The 24969-nt window shown below is 42.6% G+C and overlaps 1 protein-coding gene across 1 annotated transcript in view; it reads right to left on the reverse strand.

Annotated features, from left to right (window-relative positions):
* The window catches only part of LOC137648665 (uncharacterized), a 208523-nt gene that overhangs the window by 18039 nt on the left and 165515 nt on the right, over positions 1-24969 (reverse strand). Inside the window, 3 exon segments of the mRNA XM_068381675.1 lie at positions 2235-7146; positions 7434-7622; positions 9107-9371. Coding sequence (XP_068237776.1) covers positions 2235-7146; positions 7434-7622; positions 9107-9371 — 5366 coding nt within the window.

The following is a 24969-nucleotide window of genomic DNA, read 5'->3' on the forward strand; positions in this document are numbered from 1 at the left end:
CAAAGGTACATTAGAGGAAAGGGGATCATCAACTTCTTCTTCAGAAGGCACATCATCTGATAAAGCTAAAGTCTTGCGAGAAGGAGAATATTCAGAATGACGTGAAGGTAAAGCCTGACAGGCTACATCAACTTGTATATGAGCAGAAGTTAAAGTTGGAGGGTCGACGTCACGTCGTGACTGCAGAGAATGTTGTTCTACTACACGTCGAGACTGAAGTGACTGACGTTCATCGTCACGTAGAAACAGCGGTGACTGCTGTTCGATGTTAAATCGTGACTGCGGTGACTGACGTTCGACGTCACATCGTGTCTGCGGTGTCGGCCGCTCAACGTCACATCGGATCCATGGCGACTGCAGCTCAACGTCACGTTGTGACTGCAGTGGCTGACGTTCAAAGTCTCGGTGGGACTGCATTGACTGCTGATCAAAATAACGACTCGACTGAACTGACTGCCGATTAACGTTACGTCAAGATTTATGCTCTGCATCTCGTTTAACAGCAAAGCTGAAACTAGGGATAACGTCAGAGCGACGAGATAAATCTCGTTTAGAAGGTTGAAGACCAGAATCACGTTTGCCAGAACCGTGACGTACAGCAAGCAAAGGATCCTTTCGCACAGGAATAGGATCGTAAGCTTTCATTAAAGAAGAAAGCTTTAACAGCATATCTTGCAAAACACTTAACTTCGGGTCAACCGCACTCGAAATAGATCGTGACGTCGGTAACGTCTGTTCATGAACGTCATTGCTATGAACGGGACAATCAAAATCAACGTCACGTCTGGAACGACCAGAAAGCAAAATGGGATCGTGACTTTTAGAATAGGCCTCCGGGCCACAAAACTAGACAATAAAAGAGATCGCTTAATAGGAGAGTTATCCTCCGATGAGGGAATACAGTCGGGGCTGTCCCAATGACTACAGCCAGGACATTGATCTTGTTCTGAAAGAACTAATATACGCTTCAACGGTCTCGAAACCTTACGCCAAGATTTTTTAAGAAACGAGTCATCGGAAGACGAGGAGAACTTAGTCTCTCCTGTCTTATGGTAAGGACGTGCTTGAGGAGCAACGTCTGATACTTTTGAGGGAACGTCTGTTCATTGGTTAAAGCCTCTCGCTCCCTTTGGTCTTGCGACATTCCTTCTCCCAGGGGTTGGGGAGCCTGAAAGAGGTCTCGGACTGGGTAAGCGACAAGCACGAACAGACGAATCCTCCGGATAAACACTAAACACATTTGTTGCACTTTTCACTTTATCACTTTCACCCTTCAAAATCTTTACGTCGGACATAAGTTGATTCCTGTCCGAGGCCAGCGATTCGACCTTCTTACCCAATGCCTGAAGAGCCTTTAACATATCTCTAAGAGAAGGTTCATTAGTGCCAGTAGGGGGTTCTGAAACTACCACTACAGGGGGAGGAAAAGGTTCAGGGGCATAGGAAGAGGAAAATTCTTGCGATCGAGAAGAGCTTCTTCTAACCCTATCTCTTTCGAGTTTTCGAGTATATTTCTCATACTCCAACCACTCGAATTCAGACAAAATAACACATTCCTCACATCGATCCCCTAATTGACAAGCTTTGCCTCGGAAATTAATACAAATAGAATGAGGATCGATGGAAGCTTTAGGAAGGCGTTTATTAGTCTTTAGAACATTTATGATAGACAGGAGAAGGGTCAGCCATTATGAAAATTTCAAAGAGAGTCCAAAAAATAAGCCAAGTTCAGCAACAGAAAATCAAAAAAGTTATTCAAGAGTTTTATCGTAATCCAACACGGCGAAAGCCATAAAACCATGAAAAAGTACTTCACCAATTAGTTGAAAACTTTGAGGTTAAGCGCGAGCGGAACCAAAGTTGTCATTCCAACCAACGGAGAAGAACTGAATTCCTGGGGATATATATGCGGTATCCTGCCGGCAGTTAGCGCTGGTGTTCACACCCAGCAACCACCACGGTGATCGCTCGCGAGTTTTTGGAATCTGTCGACCGTCGGAGATGATAGCTACATATATATCCACCGGCTAAGTTAAATATTTAAAATATTAGCTTATTCAATTGTCAAAATCCTTAATTAGATGTTGTTAACTTATAAATTTTACTTAATACAGTACCTTGTTCTATTCAGAGGTAAGATTCATAGAAATAATTTGCATGTTATTCATTGCATGACCATAACTATAAAGATATATTAGATTTTATAATTGCTAGGAATGTACTATATTACTTACCTATATCGCACACTTTCTGCACAATCTGGTGTGACATTTGCCGAGCCAAGATCTTGAAAAGATCTCTGCCATCTATATCTTTCTTTTTATAATAGGGCATAAGATATTTAACAACCCAATCTGCTAGTTTTCTCTTGTCAACAGATTTTTTACTTTTGCTGGATCCTTCATTGGATACAACTTCATTCTTTTCTATTAAGGAAGAATCTTTGGCACTACTTGGTCCAGAACCACTAACAACCTCCTTTGATTTAGAATCTAAGTTTTTTGTTTTAATCAGCTTTTCAGTGACGTCTGAAGTGACATCTGTTTTCTTATGATCAGGTGAAGCAGAGTTACTGAATTTACTCCTTTTCCTACTATCAGTATTTGTATTCTTTCCCTTATTTCCTGAATATTCATGTTTCTCTAAGCCACATTCTTTTTCCTTAACTGAGGACATTAGATCCTTTTTGTTCTTGTCCTCTAATGTGTTCTCTATAGAACCAATCTTTCCTTGATGAAGCGATCGGTTACTTGAAAGCTTACGTTCTTCAAAATTCTCCAAAGAACTCTTTGATTTCTTATTTTGGGCTCTACTACTGTCACTGGATTCTTTTTCATGTTTGTGTGAAGTTCTAGGAGAAACAGTTGAACATTTTGATTCCATAACTGAATCCCCAAGAACTGAACTAGAATCCTTGCTGGAATGACTCAAATTTCTACCAAACCTACTATGTTCTTTATCAGATCTATTAGATTCTAATACAGGGCGATTCAAATCTTTGCTATAAGGCGACTTTGCAGCCTTTGCATTATCATAATCATCATTGTTTTTCCTTTCATGACATCTAGATGAACTAGCTTGACCTTGAAGTTCCTTTCTAGAATTTTGATGCAATCTGCTACTCTCTTTGTTGGATTGCTCCGAGTTTCTGCTCAGTCTTTCAGAGTCTTTGCCAATGTTTCTTGCATTTTGCGCATGCTCTTTATAATTTCTTTTATCATTACAATGGGATCTATCAGTGATTTTGTCTCTTGCGCTTTTATCACAATTATCTTTTCTCCCATTAACACCTCCCTGATGCCTTGCTTGGTGCTTTTCTGACCTTTCCTTATTTTTCCTTGGTGTTCTATCACCTTTCATGAAACCATATTTGTCCTGTCTGTGTGAACTGCCTTCAGACCTAGAATGAAATTTGGAATCATTTGACATAGATTTCATGTACTTATTCTTCTGTTGTGGTCTATCTTTTTCTTGTGATTTAACAATTGCTTTGGGCACTTCATTTGAAATCTTTACAGGAAGAGAAAAATTATTTCTCATTTTGTCTGCCTTTTCTTTCAGTTCTTTCAACCTGTTTTCCTCATCAATACTAACTTTTGAGGAAGGCAATTTAATTTCAGCACTAGTTAAATTATTACCACTACAGGAAGCTCTACTACTTGGCTCACAGGTTTCATTTTTCGTAACTGTGGAGTACTTTCTATCATGAGAATTTTGAGGTCTTTTATCTCCACTCTCATTGCATTGTTCATCACTGAAACCATCTTCACTCTTAGCACCATCTTCATTTTCAGTATCTGTATCAATATCAGAATTCAAATTAGAAGTAGAAAACATATCAAATCCTTGTAAGACACCGGTACTCTTTTTCTTGGGAGTCCTCTGAATATCCACAGTCTTCCTTCTTAACTGGCTTTTATCATCATCTGAATGCTTTGATCTTTCTGAATGCGAGGATCCCTTATATTTTGAAATTAATTTTGATCCTGTACTTTTATCTTTATCTATGTCTTTTCTACAATGTTGTTTACCTTTCATTTCTACATCACTTTCACAATCACTATCAAAAGAAGAGTTAAAATCTTTTCGATTACCTTTTGTTTTCATTTCTTTTACTTTACTACCTTTTACATAACTTGTTTTTTTCTTATAACTCGTCATACAATCGCTATCATCACTTTCATAAGCATCAAAGAGTTCTATTTCACGCAATACTTTCTTTTTATCTGCCTTTAGAGGAATCTCTCTGTCTTTCTCACACTTTGACTTATTCTCTTTCACTTTTTGCCTGTTTTGCTTTCCTTTACTACTTTTAGAAGCACCTATAGTGTCTTCGGTGTCACTATCACAAACACTGAACATATCTATCTCTTTTAGCTTATCTTTCTTATTTGTTTTCACTGGAATATCTTTATTTTGATCACACTTTGGCTTTACTTCATTAAGTAGACCATCCCCATAAGTCTGGAGTTTTTTATCTTTTGTATCTTTAGTCCTAGAATTATCTTCTAATTTTCTAGCCCTGTCACTTTTCTTTGAGCTCACATCACTTTCACTATCATTACCAAAAAGACTTGACTCTAAATCACCCTTTTCATATTTCCTTTTAGATTCCTTTCTTTTATTATATCTCACATTACATGAACTTCCTCTTTCGTTACTACTAGACTCTCCATCATTATCATCACTGATGACAATAGCAAACATATTACTTTCTTTCAAATCACTGTTTGTATCTTTTTTCACTGGAGATACTTTGTACTGCTTACAAGAATTTCCGAATTTATCATTTGGTGACTTGGGTCTTTGATTACCTTTGAATTTCAAACTATCATCACTGGAGTTCATCTGAATTTCTCCACCGTCATTATCAGTGTTACTAACATCAAAATATTCCTTCTTTGCTATGCTTTTAGCTTCTCCCTTTTTCAGCATTTTCCTACTTTTTGAAACTGTCTTTTCACTTGTTATAGCTTCACTTTCACTTTCTGGAACATTAAACATATCAATTTCTTTCAAATTTCTTTTCTCCACATTCACAAAATCCTCCTCCTGTTTGTGTTTATATTTATCCCTGTTATCTTTAATTACATCGTTCTGTGTTCTATTTTTTAAAGTTGAATGAATACTACTGACAACTTCAATTTTCTCATTAGAACGATCTTTCTTTGACTTGCACGACAACTCATAATAAGTGTCACTCTCACTGGCACTATTTGATTTCTCGTCTGGTTCCGACATCATTTCTGATTTTCTTCTTTCACCATCCACAATTCCACGAGAGCAATATTTATCTTTACGAACTTTTGAAATTTCTCCTTTGACCTTTACTGCTCTATCAATCTTACTTTCATCATCACTATCTACCATACCAAAAATATCTATTTCTTTTAATGATGCACTTGAAATATTAAAATTCTTTGATGACTTTATATCATCACTCATCCGTCGCTTACATGGATGACTTTGCATTTCATTTTCTTTTTGAAACATGTTAGTATACTTGCCACTTTCTCCCAGTCTTTCATTGCTTGAACTTTTTTCCTTATTATCAGATTCTCGGAATTTCCTTTTCTTTCTGTTGTTACATCCTTCTGTCTTATTTGGTTCAACAAACTCAGAATCTGAATCACAGCTTGCACTGCTGAATAAATCTATTTCTTGTAGTACAGCAGGCCTTGTTTTTGTATCATCCACAGACTCCCGTCTTTTCCTCTTATTGTGACTGGTATCTGGCATTTTACTGCTATACTTTATACTGCCATTATATCCACTACATGAGGATTTTGGTTTGTCTTGTTTATTTTTCAATTTCTCATGTTCTGTGGGCATTGTCAGTTCTGATTTATTTTCTTCTTTAGATGAAAATTTGTCATGTGTGGCATTGTTTGTCTCTGATAAATCAACTTTCTTTAAATCTAACATTTCACATTTTGAGACGTCTTCACACTCACTTTTTATATTATCACGTTCCATTAAATTAGGTATTTTAACATCCTTACTATCCAAGGAATTTACTTCATCACTGCTCATGTTTTCAACAGGTGTCAGTCCTCCAGCTTTATTGGCATTTAATCTAGCAAACATATCCACCTCCTCAAAAATAGATAGCCTTTTTCTTGGAATAGTTGGAGAAACACTTCTCTCCCTTTTAGTACTCTTGATTGCTGACTCTTCCTTACCAGTAACATTTTCCCTTCCATTAACATCATAAGTTTCCCCTTTATTGGCTTCTGTGTTACAATCACTGCCAGTTTCATGAGATGATTTAGTTTCACAGGTTGAAACCTGACCAGGACTATATCCTCCTGAACATTTCTCTCTTGAATCATCATTCCACTTGTCAGATACCATATTACTACAGCTATCATCTGTAGAGATTTTAGTGTCTAGTTCCTCATCTGCCTTATTTTGAGAATTTAACTTATCTTTCACAACTTCTGCTTTAGAATCTTCTTCGCAGGAATCAACTTCTTCGCCATTACTAAAATTAGTTCGGGAAGGAAACTTTTCTGATGAACCAGACATATGTGATGCCTCATCTCCAGATAATTCTATATCAGAAAGGTTTATTTCTTCTTGGTCAAACTCCTCATTTTCATCAGGATCATAAAAGTCACTCTTTTCAGATTTTCTGTCTTCATCAGTCTCAGAAGCAACTTCATCTTTCAACTCAGGCTCAGGAGCAACTTCCTCATCTCCCATCTCATCTCCAACCTCTTGAAAAACCTTCTCTTTCATTTCAGTTTCATCTATGGATTTTTCTTGCTTATTTTCCTCATCCCTGCCTTCTCCACTTTCAGATTCACTTTCAGAAAGTTGATGGTCTTTCCCTTTGTCAGATTTAGGGACTTTTTGAAAGTAAGTATTCAATGAAGTTTGATGGTTTGGTGATCTTTTCAAAGAAAACCCTTTTCGAGAGCTGAGATTTGGAGTTTGTTTTGACACATTTTCTTGGCTGTTGGATTTTTCATTCAATATTTGACTAGCACTTTTAAATCCTGCACTGGATGTGCTGCTCTCTTTTCTTCTTCTTATATCTTCCTCTATCTTCTTGGCTAGTTGGTTCAAACTTAACTGTGGTTCATGTTCAGCCAACTCGATGCGATAATTTAATGCTTGTGTATCCTTCCTAATACTCATGACCTGAAAATATAAAAAGGATATGAATCAAAAGGTTGTTTTTCCTTGGCTCTAAGGGTGAACCTGAACATTAAAGAATAGAATCCAGTATTACTTTTGGACACGGGTAAAAAATTTCAACGAAACAGGCAGGTCTATATGCAGTATCAACAATAAGGATAGTAACTGTAAGGTTCAAATTATGCTAAATGTGAAAAATGTAATTACCGTAATTATCTAGTTATTAGGTACTTAAATTAAATCTATGTTCGATAGTAATACTGTATAAACAAATTAATTTTAAAACTTACCATATCCATAATTCCTTTACGATACATCATCATGACACTAGAAGATGTAAATATGTTATACTCCATCTTCACAGCAACATCCTCAATATCAGACTCTTTTAAGAATTTTGAAACAAGACCTGATTTACTGCAAGTTTCATGATTCTTCTCCAATGTCTGAGATAACATCTGAAGGAACCTTTCACGATTCTGATAAGTGGGAAGAAAAAATCTTTTATAAATTACCTCAAATGTGTAAGGTAATCATTTAACAAAACAGTTTTGGTTGGTAAATTGCACTAAAATGGTGGCATAATGAGACACCATGAGAACAGAACTTATCTAAAAATTCTATCACATTAGATGCTCTTCAGCAAATATCAAATCATAACTTATCAAAATCTAACAAAAATACAATTGCAAATAGATATACAAGATAATAACTTCTACTTTCAATGTTCTCTAGTTAGCTATGCTCACTGATTCTAGCAGGAAATATTCCATGAATGGCCAGATTTTGTAAGTTAATAGTAAATTGTACCCTACTTAATCTTATACATTACTCAATAATTATTTTTCTGCTACACTTTCAAGGCATATGTATTTTTCCAAGTCAACTAAAGTTTATGCATGTTAAAAGTTTGTGAATTATTATAGTGCTTATGGTAGATGTATGAATCACAGCCTAATGTTTTGGCTCCCTCTTAAATACAATAAAATAAAGAATTGCTAAATGCGAAGTATCCAATTTGTCCTTACATCTTTTATGTTGTTAAATATAACAATTTTAATTCATAAACACTAGAGGTATCAAATACTAAAGATGGCATATTTCAAAAATTAATAGTGACAAATATTTAATGACTGAGTACAATTTTCCATTACAGCACTGTGTCCGGTGTAGATATCGTCTATAAACAATGACTGTGATTCAGTTCTTTTGATTAGTGTATTAAAGTGTAATTTTATTTCTTTGGCAAGTGTGCATTCAAATTTATTACAAGCTAAACATTTTATTTACAACATGCCTATATCTGACATTTATTTCTCAACCCTATCTTTCTGTGTGCAAGCAAGTATATACAGTACATCTACAGATAACGGATGATTTATAATGTATGCAACACACAACCCATGTTTACCATGAAAAACGTGTGGAATAAAAACAAAATAAATATGAAGTTGTATATACCAGACAGAGCACGTAAGTGTAGGCCACTTCTCAGTATATTTACTATCTGGTTGTCTGGCAAAGCAGACATCTCAATGCGTCAGTCATCTCCCTCTTACATTATGGTTTCAGTCAATGAAGCTATGTATAAAGTTTACTATTTTAATAAATACCCTTCAATTTAAAAAAACAGTTGCAAAGTCCACCCTACCCCCGCCAAGTAAAAATCTTTTTTTATACTGTACATCCATAGCAATCAACAGCCAGCATTCAATTCCTGAGAGAAAAATCAAATGAAAAGTTTGATAAAGGGTGCAACAGTACACTCATACTCCTGATGGTGGAGGAGGGGCTTCTCGCCCTCAATCACAACTTCTCTTCAAGTACCTTGTTAACAATTTCAATAGCCATTCCAACTCGCACTGAAAACAATATCCTAATTTACCGGCCAAAAGGATTGTATACGCATAAGAACAATCAAGTCTATCTTTGCTTTGAGGCAAGACATGAAAAACTTTCTCACCGAAACGTTCAGTCCTGGAATTTTGCTTGTGAATTCAGCACTTTTCAGCTTCGACCTTTCAGCACGTTCCTTTTCTTCTCTCTCTAATTTCTCTTTCTCTTTTTGTTCTTTTAATCTCTTGGTATATGTTGATGGTTGAGAGCTTGGCTGGCCACGACGTAAAGCAAATTGTTGTTTTATTAAAGCAGCGCGCTCTTTTTTCTCAAGCTTCTCTGATTCACGAACAGCATCATCATCAGTACTCTGTGAATATTCATCCTGTTCCCTGAAATTTTATGAATACAAATAAAACTCAAAGTTTATAAAAAAAAATTTTACATCAACAATTAATGTATTATTTATTCCTGAATGCACACTGCCTCCCCTACAAGGATATCTATCATCCTTTCCCTATAAAATAGGCAATCATAGCTTACTATATTTTCAAAAAATAGCTAACATTTGTGTCTATGTCTAAGTATATATATATATATATATATATATATATAAATATACATACATACATATATATATATATATATATATATATATATATATATATATATATGTATATAAATATACATACATACATATATATATATATATATATATATATATATATATATATATATATATATATATATATATATATATATATATATATATATATATATATATATATATATATATATATATATATATATATATATATATATATATATATATATATATATATATATATATATATATATATATATATATATATATATATATATATATATATATATATATACATATATATATATATGCATATATATATATATATATATATACATATATATATAACGGATTTTGAGCGAAGCGAAAAATCTATTTTTGGGTGAGATAGCCATGGCGTCCTGATGGAAGGTTCCTGTTTGGTAGCTTCCTTGGGTATAAGACTACTAAGATATTCCCAGAGAATTTAACCACAGGTTATCACAGAATTCTAACTTCTGGAGCGAGTATCTCAAAGGTTTCCCTTTAAGACATCGTAATACAACAGGGGACACGCATGTCTGGTCGTGCCACATAGCTATCTCCACCCCGAACAGAGTTAACGCTTCGGTGTGTAAGGGCTGAGAATAGCTGGGAGCCGTTCCACAGCTAATCTCACTCGTGGCTACTACTGATACTCGAGACGTAAACAAACGGACGCCATTGCTCTAATGACGTCACGAGCGTCTTTATCCTGGCGCCAGTTGCTGCCCATCACCATGATACAATTGTGTAGGGTGGGAACAAACTGACGAAGTAGTAGGGAGGGTCCATCAGGACGCCATGGCTATCTCACCCAAAAATAGATTTTTCGCTTCGCTCAAAATCCGTTTTTTGGGCTCAAGCCATGGCGTCCTGATGGAAGAGTACCAGAGAATCAATGTATCGTGGTAGATTTTCCCCCCAGAGTTAAGTGCCTAGGCATTGACAAATAGCAAAGTAATCTTAGATAAGAACCATAGGAACGAAGTATCCTGCCCCCCATTGGTAGGAAGTTCCCATGGGCTATGCCGACGTCAAAGTGGTATTGAAGGACTATTCATCTTGACAGAAGAGCTTTTTAATAGCTTAGAGATGAAGCAGAATGTTTGATATTTGTATAGGAACATTCTGAGTGGGACAGTGGTGGTTGGGCACTGTGTGTAGGATTCATCTCCTGATTATCAGAAGTAAGTATTCGAGTAGGAACCTTACTGAGGCAAGATAAATATAATTTAAGGATAGATATCTTAAATTCTTCATGACCATAAGAAAGGAGGAATAAATAAAACTATGACAGTATATATTTCATAGTAAGTAGGAGCTGAAGGAGACGCATAAGTAATAAAATAGAAATTTTATTTCACAATGCAGAAATTAAATAATTTACAGCAAAAGTAAAGTTCATTTACAGTAATAATAATGTACATAGAAATAAAGGCTTGCTCTTGAATCTGAAAGGGAATTTCAGGATTAGTAGGTACTCGTTCTCGAGGAACGCAAGTCTTTAAATAACACATCATGCTCAAGGCATGCGGCACTTGTGTAACACTATGACATTTCACCTGGGATAAGAACAGTTATAAAAGCACTAAGTGTTTTTAGACATCACTATGAATCACTCGAGGGTCAACATAGGCACCCGAAGAGTTAGAGTCCCAAATAACTCACTGTTCTACGCAGAGTTAGGTGCAGGTTTCATAACACTACCTGCGGCTACCACAAAATGTTTGATTTCGTGCACTTGTTTCGCATAATGTTTAAAGAAAACTCGCGAGGACTTCCAGCCCGTAAAGTTTTTAAGGCTTTCAAAGTCCATGCTCTGAAAAAAGTTCAGAGAAGATGCCACTTTTCTAGGATCATGACCAGCGGGTGTACTGTTCGGATCCGCTCTGCGAATGAAGTAGGTGATTTTCGCTCTTAATTGTTTCAGTGACAGGTCGCTGCCCGATGTTTCTCCTTTGAAGAGTTGGCCTCCACCAAAGTTTGAAGTTCTGCGAAGATAGACCTTGAGGCTCTCTACTGGACATAGAGAGACATCCTCCTTCAGGGGGCATATTCTCCAAGGGCCCCATCTTTTGGTGGGTAATTCATTTTTGGCGAGAAACGTCGGATCAGGGGAGAGGGTCACTTCTCCTGAATCAGCAAACAGGATGTGTCCCTCTTCTCTTGATAATGCCACTATTTCGCTGACTCGAGCTCCCGAGGCGAGAGCAAATAAAAATATAACTTTCTGAGTCAGATCCTTGAGGGGGCATGAATCGTTGTCCAAGTTGGAGGCGAAATGGAGCACCTTGTCTAGTGACCAGGAGATCGGTTTCGGAGGGGGTGCTGGGCGGAGGCGAGCACATGCTTTCGGCAGTTTGTTAAAGATGTCGTTGGACAGATCAATTTGGAAAGCATATAGAATTGGTCTAGTCAAAGCCGATTTGCAGGTTGAAATCGTATTGGCTGCTAATCCTTGTCCATGAAGGTGAATGAAGAAGGACATACAGAAATCAATGGTGATTTCTTTAGGATTTTTTGCTTTAACAAAGGAGACCCATTTCCTCCAGGATGATTCATATTGCCGTCTCGTGGATTCGGTCTTGTATTCCTCTAGGAAGTCTAGACTTTTCTTCGAGATCCCAAACCTCTTCTTTGCGGCAAGGGAGAGAAAATCATGAGATGAAGGTCCTTGATTTTCGATGATGAAGCGAAGACAGTCGACTTCTGTACTTGTTGAGAGAGAACTGGGCCCGGGAGAGGGATCAGCTTGGGCTGCAGCTCCAGGACCAGGGGGTACCAGTTGCTCCGGGGCCACTTGGGAGCCACTAGGGCCGCTGTCCCTTTGAAGGTTCTCAGTTTGGAGAGGACTTTCAACAGAAGGTTGGTGGGAGGGAACAGGTATATCTTGGACCATCTGTTCCAGTCCAGTGACATGGCGTCCACCGCTTCTGCTTTGGGGTCCTCGTACGGGGCTACGTACAGAGGAAGTTGATTGTTGTCGCTCGTTGCAAAGAGATCTATCTGAAGTTCTGGGACTTGATGAGAGATGAAGGAGAATGATCTTGCGTCTAGAGACCATTCCGACTCTATCGGGTTTGTCCGAGATAGAGCATCCGCTGTCACGTTGCGGAATCCTTGTAGGTGAACTGCAGACAGGTGCCACTTCTTCTTCTCCGCCAGACGGAAGATTGGGAGAAGCACCTGATTTATCTGGGGCGATCTTGAGCCCTGGCGATTGAGACAACGAACTACCACCGAGTTGTCTAGGGTTAGACGGATGTGGATCGAGGGCGGCGGGGATAGCTTCTTCAGAGTAAGAAGGACCGCCATGGCCTCCAAGATGTTTATGTGGAACGTCTTGAATAGTGGAGACCAGGTCCCTTGAGCTTGTTTCAGGTGGGAGTGACCTCCCCAGCCCTCCAGTGAGGCATCCGTGTGGATGTTGAGTGATGGAGGAGGGTGTTGGAGAGGAATGGACCTTTTCAGGGCCATTGCTTCCGACCACGGCTTTAGGAGGCGTCGAAGTCTGTCTGGAAGCCGTCTCTTGAGGTCTCTTCGAGCGATGGATGCCGATCGTCTCCAGACTCCCGCGGCATCCTTTAGCTGTGCACGAAGCACTGGGTTTGTCACTGAGGCGAATTGTAGAGAGCCTAGAACTCGTTCCTGCTGTCGTCTTGAAATGCGTTTGGATTTCAGTAGTCGCTTGACAGACCCTGCTATTTCCTTCCTTTTCTTCTGGGGGATGGAAAGGCGGTGTGACTGAAGATTCCAGTGGATTCCCAGCCACTGAAACTTCTGAGCTGGAGAGAGGCGAGATTTCTTCTCGTTGATCTTGAATCCCAGGTGTTCTAGGTACTGGGTAACTTCGTCGCAAGACTTTGTACACTCTTCGGGCGATGGAGCCCAGACTAGCCAGTCGTCGAGGTAGGCCATCACCTGGACGTTTCTTAGGCGGAGCTGTTGTACTATGGCATCCGCCAGCTTTGTGAAGATCCGAGGGGCCACATTGAGGCCGAATGGCATGGCCCGGAAGGCGTAGCTTTTCCTTTGGAGTCGAAATCCTAGGTAGGAGGAAGCGTGATGGTTCATTGGAATGTGCCAATAGGCATCCGCCAGGTCTATAGAGACCGTGTAGGAACCTTGAGGCAGAAGGGTCCTTATTTGTTGAAGCGTCAGCATCTTGAATTTGTTGTTCTCTATGAACTTGTTGAGGGGGGATAAGTCCAGAATGACTCTGAGCTTGTCTGAGTCCTTCTTGGGAACGCAAAACAGTCTCCCTTGGAACCTGGTGGACTTTACCTTCCTTATCACCTTCTTGTTCAAGAGGTCTAGAACATATTCTTCCAGAATGGGGGTCGATTGTTGGAAGAACTGCTGGAAGATTGGGGGTGGATGCACCCAACTCCAGCCTAGACCGTTCTTGATGATGCTGTGTGCCCAAGGATCGAAGGTCCAACGATCCTGGAATTGGCGGAGTCTTCCTCCCACCGGAAGCACTTCATTGCTTCTGGTGTCCCGAGGACTTGTTGCCTCGGCCGCTAGCTCCCTTTCCTCCTCTACCTCTGGAGGGACGACGAGAGGCGTCTCTGCTTGCACCCCTGGACAAGCCTCTACCTCTGGCATGAAAGGTAGTGGTTGGCTGTTCGAAGGCAGGGGTGAAGACCGGTGACTGTGACAACACCGGTTGGGGGACCAATTGAAAGGTCTGTTGTGGTTGGGCAACCACTTGGGAGGTAGCGGGTCCCGGAAACTGACGTCTTTGTTGACGTTGCTGGGGTTTTGGTTTCTGAGGTTTCCTCTTAGGCTGAGGTCCATCGTCCTGAGAGGTTTTCCTTTTCCTGGACATGCCCCACTTGTGGAGAAGGTTCCTATTCTCCGTGGCGGCTCTGTCCGTTATTTCCTTGACAAGGTCCGAAGGAAACAGGTGCTTTCCCCAGATGTTGGAGGAAATCAGCCTCCGGGGTTCGTGTTTCACGGTGGCACCGACAAACACGAATTCACGACAGGCTCTACGAGCCTTTATGAAATGGTACAAGTCCTTCATTACCGTCAGTAAGTGGGATTTGGCCAGTACCATGTAGTGATCTGGTACTGCTGTGTCACAGGCCATAACTTCAAGTTGGACTTGATGAGAAAGAGACGCTGCAAGCCTCTCCTTCGTGTCTTGTTCCCGGCGAAGGAGGTGATCGTTGAGCTTAGGGAGGTCTTCATTAAACTGACGTCCGGCAACGTCAGGATCAAGCCTACCCACAACGAAAGTATGTTGGACATCTTTCCATTGTCTCGTGTCAGGGGGCGTTACGATGGAGAAGGGTCTGCACTCCTCCAATGCAGGGCAGGGTTTCCCTTCTTCCGCCGCCTTAAGGCATGCAGCCAAGGCCTTTTCCAAAAATGGAAGAACCGCAGTGTCAGGAGCGACATAAGTAGGATGCTTCTTGCTCAAGGCAGGAAGCTTAGAGCAGGTAAAGCCCCTGCTCTTAAATGCGGAGGCTAACATAGCCTGGGCCTTAGCGAGATCGAACACTATCTCTTCCTTAGGTTCGGTCTCCTCCTTCGAGGCAGGTTCAGAACGAAGCCGGACGTAACAGTCCGGGTAGGCCTCGAAGCTTGGGAAGAATTCCACATCTTCCAACGGGACCGTGCCAATCTTGTCACTAACAAAGATCCTGCCGGTCGCAATAACCATATGCTCTGCATACCTCCACGGGTTGGCATGAGAGCAAGCTGGGAGATCCTTAACCGAAATCTTCTTCGGTTCTCTGGATCCAATCATTGACCTGATGGACTCCTGGTTCTCCTTCAGTCTGTCGTCCATGACAGCTCTAATCAGCCGGATCAGTTCTTGGGTAGACGAAGAGGGATCCGGGGTCGAGGAGGTAGACGGAATGGACACATCCGTCGGTGTAGGAGTAGGCGGAGGGATGGATGGGGGAGGAGCTCCAAGCTCCGATTCGGTGTATTCCACCTTGTCTTCATCCTCTTCGGCTCCTTGAGCCATAAGCGTCTTCTCCGTGTCTTCCGAGACGTCAGAGATCTGTTCATCCTCTTCGGAATCTAGGCGACACTCGTGCATGGACTGAGCCATGACCACATCAGGTTCCACCGTAATTTGGACAGTTGGGATTGCTTCCTTTGGAACCACTGAATCAGGGGAGGCCTTAGGGAACAGCAGGGACCTCAGTTCTTCAGTGGCCAGGTACGGTCCAGTGGCATTCCTCTGAAAACCACGCACCCACTTGCGCAGTTTCTCACGAGCCACGTCTCTAACCTCCGCTGAGGGAGGGTTATGAAAGGCCTCAACTAGGTAGGCCTGGCAGACCGTACAATCCAGTGGATTCCAGAACTTCCAATCCCCTCTCTTGTCTGAGCAAGGGGCGTGAGTCCTGCACGCCGTATGTCCGTAAAACTGGGAGCGTTTCACGGCACAGTATGCGAAATCGCATTTCATCTGCTCCTCCTGTGGAAGAAAGAGAAAATGAGTATGGGGGAGTCATAGGAATGGCTCTTAAATTAAGTTAATATTAATCATTAATTTTAACTTATAAGGTGTGATGCATAGAGAGTGAAACAGTAAAGGAGAACACGCTCCATGCATCTCGCCCGGCTGGTTACCAAAGGCTTGGTCCTGGGATAATCCAAATGACCGAGATCATTGGATTCAGTTTCCTAGGATTCCCATTATATTGGAACTCCATGGAAAGCCAAGGACAAGGTTGGGATCGAATTCATTCGGTTCCCAGATAAGAGCCAGAAGGTCTCATTAAGGGTAACTGCTTCTGGCAACCAGCCGTGCTAAGATGCACATAGCATGCTGGAAATAGAAGAATGCAAAGAGACAGCATGATCACTAATAGGGCAGTACTAGGTACTGATCTTAGAAGCAAAGCAGCTTTATCTATTTGCCAGGTAGGGCTATCTTAGTCTTATGATAGCTACAGAGAGGGGGTGCAAGTATTCTTGACGCCTCCGGGGTATCCGGCAAGCCGCCGGCACGCCGGAGCCCGCTCCAGCATAGATTCTGGCATTAGAACAGACAATTTTCAAAAGTCAGTTAGATACCAGGATGGCGGCCGCCGGCACAACGGCGGCACGCCGGCAGGGAGCGGCGGCTCCGGCAGCCGGAGGGATGCCGGATTGGTGACTGGGGTAAGGATGGTACAGGTAGTATCGGGTTGCCGGCAGTATATGCCGGCACTCCGGAGATCGACCGGCAAGCGGACGATTAGATAGGAGTAGGAGAGCCGCCGGTAGTAGCCGGCGGCAGCCGGCAGTCCCTCGGAACACGGGGGGCTGGCGGCAAGGGTAGGGAAGTCACCAAGAGGCAGGTATTGCCGGCATAAGAGGCGGCAAGAGACCAGCACCCAGATAGATAGAGAGACAGGGGGAGGGGGGAAGGACGCAGGAAGTACCTTCAGGGTTCCAGGCATCCCTCCCCCTCCCTGAGGGGGAGTACCCATGATAGAGACAGGCTCTATCATCCATATGCAGGGGTCACTAGGGACCGGGAGCAGGTAGCCCAAGGGAGGACTAGGGAACACCCAAGATGGGGGGGGGGAGACTCCCTTATGCAGAGTTACACTAGGAACTAACCTTATAGGACACTATGAAGGTATATGTACCAGAGCGGACTGCACAAGGAAGCTCGGGTAGCCCTACTCATCCACCCTAAGGAGGAGTTGTAGGACAGGGGACAGATAAGTATAAACTAACCTAAGCATAGGCTAGGCTATACAAGAGATAGGTGGGGAGGGAGAAGAGAGGGGTCTTCCCAGGAAGGGTTTCTGTACCAGAGCGGCCACAAAGGGAAGGGAGGACACTCCCTAACCTAAGATTAGGCTGATCGGCTAAAACGGTGCAAGAGTACAGTTTCAGCAAGGAACAGAGAAACCTTCCTAACCCGACCTAGATCAGGGCTAAAAGTCCTGAACTAGGCAGGGAAGAAGACGTATCGCTATCGCAGGAAAGTCGCAGACTCTCCTAGCCATAGAGGTAGGCTAGCCTAACCTCACTCTCAGACGCAATCCTAAAGGGGGTTCATTCCTTTAGGGAGGACTGAGAGGCGATATAATACTCTATTAGACAATGAATCCCTTTACTCAGAAAAGGGATCAAGGCTAATTAGAGGGAATGCCAAGGCAGGGGATGAAGGAAGCATATAGGGGTCCTAAGGTTAGGTTAGGCTAGTAAGAATCACTGACTAGCCTATCCCCTATATGGTCCCTGAAGGCGAAAATATTTGCATCACTAGTCAAAAGTATTGTATAATAATAATGCCACTATCTTCATAACTTAGTCTAGGATCACTGATAAATCATGCATGAACACTTGTATATAGGCTCCTGGCCTGGGGGCTATAGTAGCCGACTGGTATGAGGTCAATCGATGACCGATAAAAAGCGTCTAAACACGATATAAAAGTTCCTAGCTATGAAGACTAAATAAACTAATGTATTCGATTAGTATATAAGGCCGGAAGCGTTGTTGTGGCTAACTAAATAAGACATGCAAAACAACAACGACGCCATAAAATGGCGGGTCCGGTAGAGGCACAGCTCTGCCACAAAACATCAATTATTTCGCAAAATAATATTTACTTTACGGCCAGAGCTTAATTAAACAATACTGGAACCTTGTACTCAACTTTCCAGAAGAAGGCGAGGCTGAAGGTAACGACATAGCGAAGATGCAAAACGATAAAGTTCACACAAGGGAAAATCCGTCTCAGTAGGGCAGCTACTAAACAAAGGATGAAGACGCTCGTGACGTCATTAGAGCAATGGCGTCCGTTTGTTTACGTCTCGAGTATCAGTAGTAGCCACGAGTGAGATTAGCTGTGGAACGGCTCCCAGCTATTCTCAGCCCTTACACACCGAAGCGTTAACTCTGTTCGGGGTGGAGATAGCTATGTGGCACGACCAGACATGCGTGTCCCCTGTTGTATTACGATGTCTTAAAGGGAAACCTTTGAGATACTCGCTCCAGAAGTTAGAATTCTGTGATAACCTGTGGTTAAATTCTCTGGGAATATCTTAGTAGTCTTATACCCAAGGAAGCTACCAAACAGGAACCTTCCATCAGGACGCCATGGCTTGAGCCCAAAAATATATATATATATATATATATATGTATATATATATATATATATATATATATATGTATATATATATATATGTGTATATATATATATATATATATACACATATATATATATATATATGTATATATATATATATATATGTATATATATATATATATATATATATATATATATATATATATATATACAGTATGTATATATATATATACATATACATATACATATATATATATATATATATATATATATATATATATATATATATATATATAGTTGACATCCATTTACAGATTTGTAAACAAAAGCAATTTTTCAAAATTTTATGTTAAAAGTTTAAGAAGTATTCTTGGGAGCAATAGAGATTGTTATTCTTCATTAGTGACAACCACTTATCCTTTAGTTTTCACAATTTGAATTTACTCAATAGAGAATATCTTTTATTTCTACGAATCTCCTGATATTCATATTACTTCTTCTTCTTCAGATTCCCTGTTTGATCAAAACTTATCTGTAACAAAGGAATGGAACCCTCTAGCAGTAAGTCTTAAGAAGCCCAGATTCCTGTGTCAGGTAGTCTTAGTTTTCAGTTATCTCCGTCGACAGGCTGCGATCATATACAGTAGAGCGCTTTACCATGTCTTCCCTTGGTTTAATTAGCAGTTAATGCCAGGAATGTGCACAGGAATTATTTATTTGAAATCATGATCTGCGTTCCCTTTTTGTATCATGTAGAGGGCAATTTTGTAATCTAAATAATCATTGTGGAGAGCAAGTTTCACTCTCGGTTTCAATGGTTTCCTATCAAGTTAACAGTTCTAAGCATAAAAACAAACTTGCTGTTAGTTCAGGGGAGAAGACTAGGCTAGTTGATTAGAGCAGGTATGATGACAATATTGACATGCCTCCACCTTTACACAACACACAAGTTCAGCCATCTTTTGATAGTGATAAGCTTCACAAGCTCTTGACATCACTTGCTTCCTTTATTAAACTTCAGAAGTCCAGTAATTTTGGTCCTTCTTAATTGGCTGCCAAACCTAACCCAACCCACAGTGTCATTATTATCATTATTATTATTACTTGCTAGGCTATAATCCTAGTTGGAAAAGCAGGATACTATAAACCCAGGGGCTCCAACAGGGAAAATAGCCCAGTGAGGAAAGGAAACTTAAGGAAAAATAAAATATTTCAAGAAGAGTAACAGTAAAATAAATATTTCCTATATAAACTATAACAAAATTTAACAAAACAAGAGTTGAAATAAGATATTAACAACAGTGTTTCATTCAGTAAGAATTCTGAACACATGCTGTGCTCAATAGATTCAAAAGCTTCACACAAAGCCTCAAAATATTAACATATTCTAGTTCCTTCTGCTACTGAACCCTTGTATACCCACAATTCTGTTGCTCCATAAAACAACTACAAAAAAGGTATTAGACAGAGTGGGTTGTCTTGATCTTAATATCCCTCCATTCACTAAAGTATGCACTTCTCACAAGTCTCATATCAGTTATGGGGATGGTGTGCCATATTGTATGATTCCCTTACATTCTGAAGACAACGAAGTTTCAACTACAGTAACTTGGATCCTTTACATTATGTTTCTGACAGCCGTGTTCATTGTTTGTTTGCAAGCTCTTCCACTAGCTCATCTCACAATAACGTTCACTAGGTTATTGTAGGTGCAAGTACATCCAAAGCTAATAAAACTCTACACGCTACAGCAGCTATTTCCTTTTCAAAGGGTAAACAAACCGAGAAATCAGCTGATATTCATACAGATTCTCCTGCCGAACAGGAAAATGAGGAAAACAAAAACTCAAGAGACCGATGATAAAAGTGAGGAAGTACTGTATCCCCTTTTCAATATTTGCGTAATCTTATTGCTGAAATATCAAAAATTTTAAGTAATTTTTATTTTTCCTAACATACTTACCGAGAACTACTTTCTTAGGAGTTACCTGTAATCTCCTCTCAACCGACCAGAGTTTTGTGTAGTATACCCTACGTCCGTTTTCTATGGAGGACTAACCCGGGAGTAATGAGAACGTGCCCTGAGGGTAGACCTGAGCTAGGTCGGCGTCAGCTTGGGTCCCGTTAGTCAGTAAGTTCCTCGGATGTTGCAAAAAGTCCCTGCAAGGGCAGAAAGGCACTCGGGGAAGGTAGGGAGGGCCATTACCCGAAAGTAGTTCTCGGTAAGTATGTTAGGAAAAATAAAAATTACTTAAAATTTTTTATTTGTTCCAACACAAATACTTACCTCGAACTACTTTCTTAGGAGACTTACACTTTAGGAGGTGGGAGTGGCTTCCTGACCTTCAGACCCAGCTAAGCGGACGACAAGTAACCTAGATATGAACTAGGTTCTAAAAAACTGGGAAACGAACGGTAGGGTAAACTACACAAAGAGCTCACGTTAGTGTCTAAGTACTCACCCTTTGAAAAATCTTCTGATGCTGAGTCCAGTGACAAAGTTGCAGAGACGTGTTCTTCATTGGTTACATATGTGTGGTTATCTCCGGTAGGGATAGGAAACGGGGATTAGGGTGAAAAGGAACGAACCTGTGTCTCCTGGTTTTGCTATCCACGATTGTGCCTGGGGCTTCACCGTTAAATCACTTGGAGCGCGGAGATGATTGTCCCAATGGAGAACCCGTCTAAAGACCTTCTTGAGTAATCCTTGAGGTAATGGGCAGTAAAGGTCGACTGGTTCGACCAGGTGCCCGCCCGAAGGATCTGGCCCACTGCCATGTTCTTCTCAAAGGCTAAGGAAGTGCTTAGTCCTCTAATGTCATGGGGCTTAGGAGTACCTGGCATGGCCAGTCCCTCCTCCTTGTAGGCCCTGGCAATAACTTGTCTCAACCAAAAGGATATGGTATTTTTCGATACCTGCTTCTTTGTAACACTTGTGGAGACGAAAAGACTTGATGCCCGGCCGGAGATGTGCAGTCCTCTCAAGGTATTTCCTAACGGCACGGACAGGGCATAACCTCAAATCCTCTGGATTTCCAGTTTTAGGAATAGCTGGCAGTGAGAACCCCTCGAACTTAGGATCCCAGACTGCTGGGTTCTGGGTTTTTGCCACGAACGAAGGGACGAACTTGAGGGAGATTTCTCTCCACCCCTTCGAGTGAGACGTCGTAAGACAGCCCATGGATCTCCCCTACCCTTTTCGCAGAGGCCAAGGCCAACAAAAAGACCGTCTTGAGAGTGAGATCCCTGTCTACAATATCTTTCATCGGTTCGAACGGGGGGCTACTTAACATCTTCAGAACCCTAGCCAAGTCCCACTGAGGCACCCTAACAGTTTGAGGAGGGCAGGACTGTTCAAAACTCCTGATAAGCATAGAGATGTGTCTAGAGGAGCCCAGGTCGATGCCCTTCAGAAGGAAGTCTTGACCTAAGGCTGCCCGTACTCCTTTTATAGCTGGGATTGACATCCCTACCTCGTCTCTGAGATATACTAGAAAGTCTGCGATATCTGGGACTGAGGCTTTGAGGGGCTTGATGTTCCTTGAAGCGCACCACTTCGTAAAAGAGGCCCATTTCGCTTGGTAGACCGCTGCCGACGACCTTCTCAGGTATAGCGACATCTTCTTAGCAGTTCCTGACGAATATCCTTCCTTCCTCAGGAGGCGCTCGATAGTCTCCAGGCGTGAAGGCGTAGAGACTGTGGGTTGTCGTGGAACCTGAGAAAGTGTGGCTATTGTAGAAGATCTGGCCTCTCGGGGAGTGGCCATGGAGGATGGCTTGCCAGGTCTTTCAGGTCCGTGAACCACTGTCTCTCCGGCCACCAGGGCGCTACCAAAGTCATCCTTAAGTTTCGGGCAGCCCTTACTCTGTTGAGCACTTGCCTGATCAACGTGAAGGGGGGAAAAGCGTACACGTCTAGGTTATCCCATTTGTGCTGAAAGGCATCCTCCAAGGCTGCCTTTGGGTCTGGGACAGGAGAACAATACACGGGGAGTTGTGCGTTCAGCCTGGTTGCAAAGAGGTCCATCACTGGGGAACCCCACCGTTGAATGATGAGCCTGGCTACTTCTGGGAGGAGGGACCACTCTGTTCCTACTATCTGACCCATCCTGCTGAGACCGTCGGCTAGGACGTTCTTCTTCCCGGGGATGAACCTTGCCAATAACACTATCTGGTTCGCCTCCGCCCAATCCAGGGTCTCTAGGGCGAGATAGCACAGCTCCCTTGACTTGAGGCCTCCTTGCTTCTTTATGTACGCTACTACTGTGGCGTTGTCGCACATCAACGCCACAGTGTTTCCCCTTAGTAGATCGATGAACTGCAGGCAAGCTTTTTGGACTGCCTTCAACTCTAGGACATTGATGTGTAGGCCTTTCTCCACGTCCGTCCAGGTTCCTCTCGCCGTCTCGTTGAGGAGATTGGCTCCCCATCCCTGGTTGGAGGCGTCTGTGAATAGGAGCATCTCGGGAGGCTCGGTCGCGAGGGGCATCCCCTTGAACGTATTCGACCGGCACTGCCACCATTCCAGGTTGGGTATTGTGTTTGGCAGAACTGGGATTAATTTTTGGGGCGAGTCCAGTTGATCCAGAAGCCCTTCAGGTTCCATTGGATGGCCCTGAGCCTGAGTCTCCCCTGGGGAACCAGTTTCTCCAATGACACCAGATGACCTATTAGCCTTTGCCAGTCCTTCGCTCTCCTGGGTTGCCCCGAAAGGAAAGGCAGAAGGATCTTTATTAGATTGCTTACCCGTTCCTCTGACGGAAAGGCCTTCACTCGTCGGGAATCCAGTGTCATCCCCAAATAGGTCATCCTGGTAGAGGGAGATAGGTTCGATTTTTCTGGGTTGATCATGATACCCAGACCCTTGCAAAATTGAAGAAGCTTTACACCCTGCTCCTTCAAAACGTCCTCTGAGGAGGAAAGAAGCAACCAGTCGTCCAGGTACCGGATGAGGCGAATACCCCGCTCGTGAGCCCACACCGAGACTGTCATGAAGACTCTCGTGAATACCTGGGGAGCAGTCGACAACCCGAAGCAGAGGGTCTTGAATTGCAGGATCTGGGTACCCCATTTCACTCGGAGAAACTTTCGGCTTGAGGGGTGGACCGGGATTTGGAAGTATGCGTCCTTGAGGTCTATGGTCATCATGTAGTCTTTCTCCCTCAAGGACTGCAAAACCGACTTTGGAGTGTCCATTTTGAAATCTGTCTTGCAAACAAACTTGTTGAGAGCTGACAGGTCTATCACTGGTCTCCATCCCCCCGTCGCCTTTTCTACCAGGAATAGTCGGCTGTAGAAACCTGGTCCTGGGTGCAGGACCTCCTCCATGGCGCCCTTCTCCAACATAGTGGACACCTCTTCTTGAAGGGCCGCCCTTCTCCAACATAGTGGACACCTCTTCTTGAAGGGCCGCCCTCCTCAACGGGTCCTTGGGTGCCAGCCACTCCGACAGGCTGGCCGGAATCAAAGGTGGAGGTTCCGTTAATAACGGGAGCCTGTACCCCTCCTTCAGTACGGATACTGTCCAGGGTTCCGCTCCGTGAGCCTTCCATGCTTGCCAATGTCGTCTGAGGCATCCCCCAACCTGAGGCTTGGGCAGGAGTAGGGGGCCTCCCACTCTACCTCCTCCTGGAGGAGCGGCCTGAACGGCCTCTCCTGGAGGCAGAATACCCTGTTCTAAAAGAGGCTGACGCTGCTGGAGCTCCTCTACAGGGGGGCTGTGGCGCTGAAGCCCACGAGGAAGAAGGGGCTTCTCTCTTCGTCAGGCTAGGAGGGGCCTGAGAAGTAGAGGGCCCGTCTGATGCTGACCTCTTGTAGGGGGGCCTCCTTACCGGTTGAGGCCTGGGAGCGCTCACTTCCTTTCGTTTAGCTACCTTCTCCATTATCTCCTCTAGCTGTTTCAAGGGGAACAAGGAGTCACCCCACACAGGAAGGCTCCTCATGGCCCTCGCCTCCCTGTCTGGGATCTTCCGGGAAAGCTTCGCCAGAATAGTATCCCTCTTGCGCAGAACCCAGTTCGCTGAAAGGGCAAGGGACTGATAAGTAAGGAACTTCAGGGTCTTGCCCCCGGAGATGATAAGCTCCTTCAGTAGGTTCTGTTGCTCCGGGTCTGTTAAGTCATATGTGGCTTGTACACCTACCAGCGTGGAGGCCCACCAGTCCAACCAAGAGGAGACGTGCACCAAGTCTTTCGACATCTCCTCCATCATCGCAGCCTCCGACTGCGAAAAGCAAATCGGGGCTGAGGAGGCTCTGTCCTCCGGGGCACCCTGTCCCAGAACGTCGAGGGAAGGCTCCACTTTGCAGG

The sequence above is a fragment of the Palaemon carinicauda genome, chromosome 1 (genome assembly GCF_036898095.1).
Source record: "Palaemon carinicauda isolate YSFRI2023 chromosome 1, ASM3689809v2, whole genome shotgun sequence".
Classification (NCBI taxonomy): domain Eukaryota; kingdom Metazoa; phylum Arthropoda; class Malacostraca; order Decapoda; family Palaemonidae; genus Palaemon; species Palaemon carinicauda.